Genomic DNA, 12,780 nt, shown 5'->3' on the forward strand with positions numbered 1-12,780 from the left:
AATTGTTGATATTAGTAGAATGTACCCACAGGCACCATGTTGGAGATGACTGAGCTATACAATATCCTTGTATGACATTGGTGGTGATGTTAAACTACAATTGATTCTCAATGTCGTGGGATTGGGATTACAAAATACATGCTTTGATACAAAATAATGAGATCATTATGGGTTTGAATGAATTTTATTTTAAATGACTGTGATATTAAACTGTAAAGGCACATTCACACCATTGATAACTTTAACTATAAAATAAAATAAATCGTTCTGAATTTTAGAGAATAGCAGCATCCAGATCACACCTATAACAAGATACAGAGGATCGATATTGTTGGGATCGCTATCAGAGCGATCAGATGAACGATAATACATCGACAGCCAATCAAAATCCTTTCAAATGTGAAGGGTTCATGCATATAAAACATGAAAACAGGTTATCATTCTTGGTGTGAATGTGTCTTAAATAGTGCATATTGACAAATAAAACTGAAAAGATACTAATATAATACATTTTTATGAAGTGTGTAATTGTTGTACGGCTAGCAACAACAAACAAAATTGCAATTTATTTGTTTGAGTGGACAAAGTATTTGAATTGCTTCAATTGGTAACACTTACATTTTTTTACTTACATTTTCTTACTTTTAGTGAAACATTTAAGGTGTAAAAACTTAAAAAATTCCTTCTTTTGGTAACACCTAAAATATGTCATCTTTTTCGACTTAAAGTTTTAGGTGTTACCAAATGAAGGAATTTTTTAACTATTACTCTCTTTAAGTTAATCCAACTTTCACTTTTAACAGTGTGGCTCAACCAATAGCATAATTTTAAATTTGTTTTCATAGACCAATAGCAGATGGGGATTTTTAAAGTTGTAAAAAAACTTGTCATTACTTGTGCTATTCTGGTTGATGCTGCTAGTGGCGGTGACACACTTCACCTTTAATAAATTGTTACAATTTTGGCAAATTCTTAAGTAAGAAACAAATACGCATGGATATCCCATGAAATCAGAAGCACTCCAAATTGAAGTTTGTTTTCAAGATGCAAGAAAGTATCAAAATAATTTTAGACGTATAATTATTAAAGATTAAGAAATAGGCATATTATAGACCAACATCATAAAACATGCCACACTTACAGCTGTATTTAATTCAGAAATGAATTACAAAATAAGCAAAGCAAAATATACTGTATGTGCAGTGAAATCGAAGCAGTGAAATATACACTGCAGTGAAAATGTGTGCAATCCAAGTTCACCTACCAAAGTCAAAACATGCCCATCTTCATATATACACATGTGAATATATATATATATGAAGATGGGCATGCGTTGCCTTCTGCAAACAAACCTGGATTGCACACATCCTCACCACAGCACACATTTCACTGCCTCGATTTCCACTCAATCATGGAAGAATGCAGTATAAAATTGCTATATGTGATGCAGTCTGTGAAAACCCATCTAAAGTCATTTTTTGTGATTTTTTGTTTTATACATAATGTATAGAAAATACTGTAAAAACAATCTTGATATCGTTAATATTGACTGAGTAAGGTCATATCAAAGATTGAAATCAATGTAAAAATCTAACTCTGATGCTGATAATAAGACTTTAGTCTGGATTTCACAGACAGGGTCACATATAAATTTAGTTTTACCACAGTTGGTTTTGTGGTATACATTTTTGTATTATTGATGTATTGCTTACATACATATTGCTGTGTATACGTATATAGATAGATAGAAATGTAAAAAGCTGTAAAATAGTGAGAGCTTGATGTTGCACTTGAAACAATAACATGAAAATAAAACAGTCAACATGTGATTGTAAAAGTAAAATGTACCTCAATTTTAAAATGCATTGTACCTAAACTAAATCAAGGCTTTTGACTTAAAATATTCATTACGATTGTGGCTTGTTAAAAACTTAAAATGAACATAGAAAATAGCTTTTATCACTCAAATTAGCTTTATAAGAATGTATGCAAAAATTCATTCTTTAATAAGTACCAAGTAACTGTGTATTACAGATTTTTTTTAACTGCCCTGCGCTTTAATTTACCTTCTATTTGCATTATAAAGCATAGAGTGGCTACTGACGAAAAGCCCAGATTAACTTTAATATAAAGAAACCTAAATAAATAGCTTTTGTGCAGCACTATTTCATTGTATAGCTGTGGGCAGGACGGCTGGCTGTGTGAATTTTGATTCTAGCGCTGATTTGAGGTTCAACCTTTGACTAAATGGTTACACCGCATCAGACACAGCACTGTGAAACAGCTAAATTTGTGATTTATATACACAATCGAAACCCCTCACATATGGCCATTGGTCGCACCATCCGGACCCTCAATGGACAGCGATGAAGGTGGGCGGGAACTGCGTGGGCGGAGCTGAGCGGATGGGATGGTGGGAGTGGCGTGACGGTGGCTAACCTGTGATATCGTGTCGTCAGATTCCCATCGTTGCAGTTCCTCTCTCACCAGCCTGTCCATCTGCTCCCGGTGCAGCTCTGGATCTCTTCCTGTCCTTTCGTCCTGAGAACACAATTTTGAATCTTTAAACTGGATGTTGCAAATAATTAGTTGTGGTTTATTCAGCTCGCTTTCATCACCTCCGTGACTGGATTCCATGAATCCAGAATCCGTCCGAGCACATCTCTCCGTTTCATCTTGGCTCTCTCCATGACCTCTAACTTAACGATGACGGCATCTATCTTCGACACGATGCTGCCGATTGAATGCTCCATGCGGTCCACTCGGCGCACAAGCCTGAAGAAAAACATACAATTATAATAAAAAATCGTAATTTTAAAAATGTTTAGTAGTGACTAGCGATATTTACACTTGGAATTCCTCGTATGACACGCCTCCTGAACTGCTCCCACGGCGACGAGAGCTGTGTCCGCTGTCTTCATCATCATCCTCCTCCGAGTCGTCCTGGCTCCGGGAGAAGCTCCGCCCACTCTCCGGTCTGGGAAGTGAACTGTGCTCCAGATCCAAGTCCTCCTGACGTGCATTTAAAAGATACTAAGCATCTGTTTTGGTGTCTAGCCATTAATCTGGTTTATTATTTTTATATAATAAAGCTACATTCACTCACTCTCTCTTTCTCCAGATCATCTCTCATCTGCTGGTGTTCATGTTCGGTAAGCTCCTGATCTCCATCAAGGTCGTACTTAGCAAAGATAGCTTCGATCTCAGCGTCTGAATGGCCTTTTCTGTGTATAAGCACATGCAGAAATTCATTTATTGGTTTGTTGGTTTAAGCTGTAATTCATTTAAAGAGCACCTATTATGCAAAATCCACTTTTACAAAGTGTTTGGACATAATTAATAAAGCCCCGCCCACTTACAGTCCTGCAGTACCACCCTTAGCGAGTTTTACTCTGTTCACTAGATACTAGATGTCTCAGACTGTATTAATCAGATCTATTTTAACTGAAAGCGCTCACTGTCTGTTTGTAAGGAAGTGAGGAGATGTAGCTCATTTGCATTTAAAGGTACAGACACGTTTTTGCTCCCACCCAAATAGGGGAATTTTGAACATGATCTATGATAAATGAACTGTGGGGTATCTTGACCTGAAACTTTACATTTTGGGCACACCTGAGACTTATATTACATCTTGTAAAAAGCAATAATAAGGTGCCCTTTAACAAATTAATATTCCTCACCCTCTCAGATCTTCCCGGAGTTCATCAAAGCTGAGTTTTGCCCCAGCCTGGTGTGAGCCGTCGGGTGCCTCATTGACGGAGGTCTTCTTCAGTTTAAGTTTCACCATTGCCCTGTTATAGCCCTGAAACACGATGATATAACATGAATATGCTAGACATCATAGATCTTTGTCTTGTGTTATTGTCCTCGTACCTTTTTAATGAGGTCTGTTATCTCCATCTCTGACCTCTGCTGGGCCATGTCAGCCTTCACCTCGGAGTACGTGTCATTGATGATGGCCAGGAACATATTCTGAATATGAGGAAATGCATTATTATAAATCGAATATTCACGTGTGTACACTCACCTAAAGGATTATTAGGAACACCATACTAATAGTGTGTTTGACCCCCTTTCGCCTTCAGAACTGCCTTAATTCTATGTGGCATTGATTCAACAAGGTGCTGAAAGCATTCTTTAGAAATGTTGGCCCATATTGATAGGATAGCATCTTGCAGTTGATGGAGATTTGTGGGATGCACATCCAGGGCACGACGTTCCCGTTCCACCACATCCCAAAGATGCTCTATTGGGTTGAGATCTGGTGACTGTGGGGGCCATTTTAGTACAGTGAACTCATTGTCATGTTCAAGAAACCAATCTGAAATGATTCAAGCTTTGTGACATGGTGCATTATCCTGCTGGAAGTAGCCATCATGGAATGGGTACATGGTGGTCATAAAGGGATGGACATGGTCAGAAACAATGCTCAGGTAGGCTGTGGCATTTAAATAATGCCTAATTGGCACTAAGAGGCCTATGTGTGCCAAGAAAGCATCCCACACACCATTACACCACCACCACTAGCCTGCACAGTGGTAACAAGGCATGATGGATCCATGTTCTCATTCTGTTTATGCCAAATTCTGACTCTACCATCTGAATGTCTCAACAGAAATTGAGACTCATCAGACCAGGCAACATTTTTCCAGTCTTCAACTGTCCAATTGGTGAGCTTGTGCAAATTGTAGCCTCTTTTTCCTATTTGTAGTGGAGATGAGTGGTACCCGGTGGGGTCTTCTGCTGTTGTAGCCCATCCGCCTCAAGGTTGTGCGTGTTGTGGCTTCACAAATGCTTTGCTGCATACTTCAGTTGTAACGAGTGGTTATTTCAGTCAAAGTTGCTCGTCTATCAGCTTGAATCAGTCGGCCCATTCTCCTCTGACCTCTAGCATCAACAAGCCATTTTTGCTGACAGGACTGCCGCATACTGGATGTTTTTCCCTTTTCACACCATTCTTTGTAAACCCTAGAAATGGTTGTGCATGAAAATCCCAGTAATAACTGAGCAGATTGTGACATACTCAGACCGGCCCGTCTGGCACCAACAACCATACCACGCTCAAAATTGCTTTAATCACCTTTCTTTCCCATTTTGACATTCAGTTTGGAGTTCAGGAGATTGTCTTGACCAGGGCCACACCCCTAAATGCATTGAAGCAACTGCCATGTGATTGATTCATTAGATAATAGCATTAATGAGAAATTGAACAGGTGTTACTAATAATCCTTTAGGTGAGTGTAAATGTTTATATATATATTTAAATTTTGTTTTGTTTACCAATAAAATCATGAATATAAAGAACACAAAAGTGGTGAAGTAAATTGGTCCCAAAACGCTGTCAGCCTCCTCAATCTCTGAGAAGTCAAAATCACCCAGAATGATCCGGAACTGAGTGAATCTATGTCAACAGAGAGCATTGAATCAGTGAATTATAAACGAAAATGAGAAAAAACCATTGAAAATCTTAAAAGTTTAACCCTGCTTTGAAGTTATTGTGCCAAAAAGATGATTTAGATGCCTTCAAAACTTACATGCAGGCCTGAAAGGTGCTAAAATCGTCAACCTGGGTCCCGAACACTAAATACGCCAGCTGGGCGTAGGCAAGGAACACAATGAAGAACATGATGGCAAATCCCAGAAGGTCCTTAGCGCAGCGTGACATGGTGGTGGACAACTGGTTCATCGTCTTATTGAAATTAATAAATTTGAAAAGCTGTGGAAGAAGCCAGACATATCCATTTGTTTTCATTTCGATTAAAGGTATAGTTCATCCAAAAATGAAAATTCTGTCACCATTCACCATCTCCAAGTTTTTTTTTGTTCTGCTGAACACAAAGGTAGATATTTGTAATCAAGGAGGAAATAGGAGCACCATTTACTTCCATAGCAGGAAAGAAAAATACTATGGAAGACTATAGTGCTCCGAAACTTCTCAAAATATCTTTCTGCTATTTCAGATCTGTAACAACTGGAGGGAACGTAAATTATGACAGAATTTTCATTTTTGGATGAACTATCCCTTTAAGTATTGTAACAATGATGTTAGGGGTTCTGCATGCTTAATTCTAGCGATAGGACCTCACCTTGACCCACGCGAGGAAAACGATGATGGCGGCCAGGTTGTTGAAGTTCACCTGGAGGCGAGCAAGGGGCTCGAAGTTTGGGTACTTGCTGTGGTTCTCCAGCAGGAAGTGAAGTCTACGACTGACCGCTGATGTTCTGCAGATGTTCATGATAATGGCTGGAACGCTAAGCTGTGATGACAATGTATTAATTGTTAGTATGAGATTTTCCCTCTAGCTTTATGTAGATTTCGGGTCATTTCTTCCTACCGCGACAATGAGAACGTCCAGACAGTTCCAAAGGCTCTTGAAGTAGCGCAAGCGATGCAGGCGGATTTCTAAAACCTCTTCCACCAGGTAATACAGCACGAAAAAGCAGAAAGCCACTTCGCACATTCCTACAAAGTAGTCCCAGCTGGACACGTACCGGATGAGACGGACTGTCTGGAACTGCCAGGAGGTCACAGCGCCCCCTGTGGCGGGGAACTCTGCAAGCAGTCTGAGGCAAAGCAGGACAGGGTTAAACTTTGTTTATTAGCTAATAAAAATACATTAATTAACCTCATGCATTTATAAGACTTTTAAGTCTCAGTCGATTACCTGACAATACAAAACAGGTTAACATTGCCATTATAGACGGAGAAGTCCAGGAACACCGCTCTGGTGCCACGATCCAACCACAGGTTGTTTTTCAACTCCTGCAGCTGATTGGCTGAGCTCTCTTGAGTGCGTGAAAGATCCTGGAAGTAACCTCCACCCCCATAGGTTGACACTTGGCCCCAATAGCTGCTCTCACCCAGACTGTTCTCCGTTGAGTACATCCACCTAAAACACAGACAGCGTGTTAAATCTTACAGACGAACCATAAATCAAACACTTTGATATTCATGACAAGCTGTTGCATACGCTGTGCCATTTTTAAGCCCGAATGGTGCCTTGTCCTCATTGGCTGGGGAGTAAATGTTGTAACACTCGTACACTTCGTCCCTCAGGTCTTTGTGGACTGAACAGGATTCATTGCGTACTCTGAGCTGTCGAAGACGTGGGACGCCCAGCAGTAGGTTCTCGTAGTAGATCAGACTCTGGTTCTCTGGAAGGCTCTTGTTGTTGTACCAGAACTCCCAGTACATACCATTAAGAAAGGGCCCTTCTGTGAACTACAGACCATTTATACATTTAGTACCTATCAGGGTTACACTTAATCTTGATAGTTCACTTTAGACATTGACAGTAACTGCATCTACTTGTCAACTCACTCTCATTAATTTGCTCAACTATAATTAGAGTATAAGTATACTGTTAAGATAGAAGTATGGTCCCGTTTTTATCCATATGCGAGGGTCCGCGTACAGTGCGCAGGATGCAAATTTTGTCATCAAAATAGTATGCACATTGTACACGCCATGCCAGATTTTTGTAGGGTAAGCCAAGAATATAATTCGTTTTTTGCGTGCGCGGTCGAATTCAATGCATAATCAGCCAAAGTCTGCATATTTATGCGGGGGGCGCATTTTTCAAATACGCCGCACTTTCGCAGCATGAAGTTACAGCAATAGATGATACAGCAAAAATCACATACAGTATATCTTAGCAGAAAGTTGAACATCATTGAAAAGCTGCAAAGAGTTTTTGAAAGTTCCCGCAATTTCATCGCATAAACTTGCATAAATATCCCGCATATTCCATCACACTTTTTTAAAGATAGCGTGCCGCAAGATCAAGGATTTTAAGGAAGGGGTTAGTAGATAGAGGGGTGGTTTTCCGGACAGGGCTTAACATGAGTTAACGCCAGCCGCGTTTGAAGCGTCAAATTCACGTATACCGCGTCTAGTTTGAGGCGTGAACATTTTGAGTGTACTCGCTTCATTCGCGCGTAAAATTCTAGTCATCGAGACATTCATGCGGAAATTCGCATCATGGGAGGGGCTTCTGCGACTACGCTCGCTTTCTGTAATCACGTCACTACTAAAGCAAGCTCCTGATTGGTTAACGCGGCGCGTTTTTCCGCCAAAGTTAAAATTTTTCAAGTCGCACATTTTCTGCAGCAACGCTCAATTCGCACCATTCGTGCGAATGACGCGAATAAGGCGTTTGCTGTGGACAGGCGTCAACGCGTCTTTACATTGACTTAAAGGTATTGCGGAGGATTTTCTTTTTCCGGGTATATCATCAAGACTACTGGTCCTCCTAGTTGTCAATCAGGAGTGTTGCGCAATTGCATTTTTTAAAAAAGGCGGTTCTTTTCTAAAATTCGAGAAAATCCTCTGCTACACCTTTAACATTGAAATCACTCGCGCTTGATGCCTCTACCGCGGCTGGTCTGAACACAGCATTAAAATGTAATTTATAGTTGTGCATAGGTTCTATGCCGTAGCTATGCTGTAGGTTATACATAGGCTGTACACAGCTCTGCATAGCCTGACGGGCGCCTCGCCAACATAACAACACGTCCATTGTACGCAGATCCCAAGCGTTGTGATTGGTCCACTAAAACAAAAAAATATGTGTTGCATGTCTTCAAAGGCATTCTCGTTTGTTACGTTAAGAACAAAGATGAGCCAAGTTGAGGAGTGATTTAACTCAAATTGCAAACAAAGTTGCTCTCTATTTACCTCCCATCACTGCTGGTCTTAAATCATACACAACAAGCTGCTTCTTCTTCGTTTGTGGGTTTACTGGCCAAGCTTCTTCTTTGGGTGTTGGACTGCTACTGTGGGTTACTAGTAGGTTAGTAGGTTACTGCCTACTAGCGGTATGCATGTGTAATTGCACGTCGACGCGGACGACGACGCAGAAGTATATATGAAAACCGATGTGTAGCATACGCCATCAAGGCTACGCCGTAGGACTTAGGCACAACTATAATAAACCCTTAAAGCCGCGATCACCCAAGACTTTTTGTCCCATTGACATTGAAATGCAAGTTTGTGCGACAATATTTAACAGATCGCTGCCTAGCAAAGTTAATCGAATTCATATCACGTGGAGCATTGTGACTAGTACAAAACTAAGGAAAAGCACAAATGGACGAAGCCAAAGATCATATTGATGAGCTTCTCCTCGCAGCAACATCAGACAAATACTTGCATACTCAAAGTCTTGTGTGACCACAGCTTAAGTCTTAATATTATTTTGGACAAAGCAGTGAATGGTAAACACGTGAGATGGCAGAACATTGCCATGGTTACCTCTGTGTCAATCATGGTATTTTCGTGAGTCTTGTTCACAGACATGGAAAGAACATTTAGGATATTTACTTAAATGCGGTTGTCATTCTCGAAACTTTGAAGTGTGTATGGGGTAAAGAAGTTGTAAAGTTATTTATAGTTAGTGAAATGTCTAAAATGGACTATCGAAATAAAGTGTTACCAAATTCAGCATTTTCTTGGTGTAATAAAGTATCGGTAACAATGAATATTTACTTTCCAGAAGTCCTCCATTGTTGAAAGGGTCTTGAAGGTTGTCGGTTCTCCATTCGTTATTGGTGTCTCCAAGAAGAGTTGGGACATGACTTTAGTGTAATAGTACATGTTGGTGCTCACCATTCCATACGTTACTGAGGGATATCGAAAGACAATGAGAAAACTACAGATTAAGATCTTTTAAAACCTAATAAAGGTTAATTTTTACGGATTTCAATATTATTAGGGTAGTGCTTATACACATTGGGAAATGTTTCAAACCTTTTGGGGCGGTTTCCCAGATAGAACTTTTCCTAGTCCCAGACTAAAATGCATGTTTAAGCTGCCTTAATTTAAAAACATCTTGCCCTGACATATTTTAACATATATTAGTGCCATTGTTTTGTTTCAAGATACACACCAGTATTGTTTTTGTAAGCTATGTTTGTAAAAATTACTTAAATTGTTTTAATAAAACTAAGGCATAGTCCTGGATTAATCTAAACCCTGTCTGGGAAACTGCCTATTAGTGTTTGCTAACCAAAAAAGTGGACTTTTTAATTAAATGCATTTGAACTGACTGAATACTAGCATGGTGTAAAAAGTACACAGTCATCAATAGGATTCACAGCATCTGGTTATTCCAGATGGAAAAACTGGCACAGCTGAAGCAGACTGGGGAATAGCTTTACAAACCACCCAAATGGAAAATTTTTGTAATGTTGTATTTCATTTCAACTATTTTTTTTTTCAATTTAAAAATGTAGTGCTCAAAAGCAACGTTATAAATTAAGTTCTCTCGTTTGAAGGTTTGTACTTCATTACTCTAAATAAATTTTTTTAAAATAAATATTTTAATAGTTTTACTTTGAGATATGTTCATGCATGTAAAATAAAAGAAATGTTAAAGCACAATATAAGCATATGAAATGACAATGTACCATCAGCTGGTTATTTATGTCAGCACTTACAAATGCAGATGGTGAGCAGGAAGAGTATGTATGTGATCATCTCTCTGAGAACAGTCTTCAGATACATCTCTCTGTTACTGTTACTTTCACCCAAAAGACGAGTGTCCCACAACACTGAAACAGAGAAATTTAGGACTTCAACTTTCCATCGACACAAACTTTTAAGTACTTTAATCTAATTTAATTAACTCCCAGTGTAATTAAATTAAGCGTATTATTATATAATAACCCTGCCCTAGAATACAACACATAGCATATTTCAGCAGTCCATAAAGAGAAAACTGGTGCCACTGATATTTGAAATAATTTTCTAAATGAATTATGTAATTATTAATATTAATATAATCATGAATAATGTATATAATAACAGTAATATGATATATATATATGATATATATAATGATATAGATTAAACCTAACAATAATCAATTATGTTCAAAATGCATAATTTAATCTTATGAACCAATAATTTTTTAAAGAAAGATTCCCAAAATTGACAGCGAAAGCCGCTTGTTTATGTTGTTACTGCTGAAACGTCTATAGACGGTTTCATCGGACGCACGTGCATTGTTGCGGTTCTGTGTCTGTACTGAACTTAACTTCCTGTCTCTGTTTATTTAATGGTCTGGCTAGTTGTTAAACTGAACTCTGGAACAAATACCTCATCGAAAATAACAAATGTTTTGGTATCCCAAAGACAAGGGGAGATGGATCATCGCTATGTATAGGTATGGTAGCCAATTTGTAGTTGTAACATTGTATACGTTTCATAGTACACATTTTACACAGTACTGTTATATCAGTGTAGTTTTTAATACGTTTAGCTATGATTTGAACTAAAGTAATCTATTTGTTGTTTATTTTGCTTGATATTCAGAGATAAACTACTCTAAAAGGTTGTTATTGATTCTTTGCGAAGTTTACCGGAAGTTACGTTTGTTCCAAGAAAGACGTTTGTTTATGTTGTTACTGCTGAACAGCCATTTGCCAAATTTAAGTTAAATGGGTTAGGGTTAGTCAAAAACTTTGTTGAACCACTTCAAATGTTGACTGGTGTATATTTTTACTTATCCGAACTTTAACCCCACCACTAACATTAATATACATTCATGTATAATGCATATAAAACCCAGCAAAATGTTTACCCCTCATTTTTTGCAGTATCCTCTTCCCACAGCTGCGATGCTCGTCCTGTGCGGGTGGAGTTGGATAAAGTCCTCTGTTGATTCTCGCACTGATGCCGGAGAAACTACCGGGCCCGCGGCTGCTGCTGCTGGAGGCCGTGGACACAGACCTCCGGCCCGGGGGCCAGTCTCCCTCCATCATCCCATCCTCCGGCTCGAACCCCGGGTTGTCCCGGCTCCACGCTTGCCGGGAGCTGGAGGTCGGCTGTGATGGGGTCTCATCAGGCACCCCTAGGCCCACTTCTTCCTCATGGTGCATTTTTTCCATCTCGATCCCTTCATATTGCGGTGATGCTGCTGCGGCAGATGCTGGCGGGGTCTGCGGTGCTTGAGGCCGGACGCGACTGGAGCTCATCGTGCAATTCAAAATAACCGATTATGAACGAAATATTTCATTTCAGACATTTTTTATCGCTGGGTGATACTACGATTGTTATGATATAGAGTTATTGTTATATTAGGATTGTGCCAAACGTACAAAAATTAGAAAGTTTTACATAAGAGAAAGTGAAATTAATTGCGATGTTTTCATTTATTTTTAAACGTTTTATTACAATGTTTTAATAAAATTACTGCGAAAATCCTGTTGAAAAAAAACGTTATACAATAAGTCTTCGAGCAAAAGTACCGATGTATTAAAAATGTAACTTTAACCCGCCTTAAACTCTTACAGAAACCTCAATCCAAAGTTTGTGAAAGTGGAAAAAAGCAGTTCTCCAGACTCAGCCATCTTGTTCCCAGTTGTTCCCTTAAAATCCCAGACTAGAGGAATCCAGTTACACTGACATCAACCTCTGGAAACTTCAACTTCGCCCCTCCCGATTTCCACTGTACTTTCACCAAGACTCACAAAAATCACCAAAACACGCTTAGCATAACAAAAAAACTAATCTTTTGATAACTTTTACTTCTTTATATTAATTTATAAAATGGTATAAAAACAGTCATGCGATGTTTGATGTAGGATGATCTTTTTAAAAGTTTTTAAAAGGGTGATTTTTCACCAAAGCAGTTAAAATACGATTTCAGTAGATTAAAAAACTACTAAATTATTCTCAATCTGTTGTTTTAAGTCTGGGCGCTGCTAAGCAACAAGACATCGCCCCCACTCCAGGATTGGATGACGAACTGTGAGTGACAGTTACAGGAACCAATCAGT

General features: G+C 39.0%; 1 protein-coding gene across 2 annotated transcripts; it reads right to left on the minus strand.

Moving 5' to 3' along the window:
* Positions 1-165: 165 nt before the first annotated feature.
* On the minus strand, positions 166-12,662 carry pkd2 (polycystic kidney disease 2). Of its 2 annotated transcripts, none has more exons than XM_055204517.2 (15): positions 11,583-12,662; positions 10,438-10,551; positions 9,488-9,621; positions 6,972-7,222; positions 6,666-6,890; positions 6,336-6,564; positions 6,087-6,257; positions 5,535-5,716; positions 5,281-5,401; positions 3,874-3,972; positions 3,681-3,802; positions 3,107-3,224; positions 2,849-3,009; positions 2,619-2,775; positions 166-2,541 (listed from the first exon to the last, which is right to left on the minus strand). In XM_055204517.2, the coding sequence occupies exons 1-15, from the start codon at positions 11,974-11,976 to the stop codon at positions 2,320-2,322; spliced, it is 2,700 nt and encodes an 899-aa protein (XP_055060492.2). In that variant the 5' UTR covers positions 11,977-12,662; the 3' UTR covers positions 166-2,319. The 2 variants fall into 2 exon arrangements, with proteins under 2 accessions (XP_055060492.2, XP_055060491.2); XM_055204516.2 differs by having other exon boundaries at positions 2,849-3,012; positions 11,583-12,659.
* Between the last annotated feature and the right edge of the window lie 118 nt (positions 12,663-12,780).

The sequence above is a fragment of the Misgurnus anguillicaudatus genome, chromosome 3 (genome assembly GCF_027580225.2).
Source record: "Misgurnus anguillicaudatus chromosome 3, ASM2758022v2, whole genome shotgun sequence".
In the NCBI taxonomy this organism is placed as follows: Eukaryota; Metazoa; Chordata; class Actinopteri; order Cypriniformes; family Cobitidae; genus Misgurnus; species Misgurnus anguillicaudatus.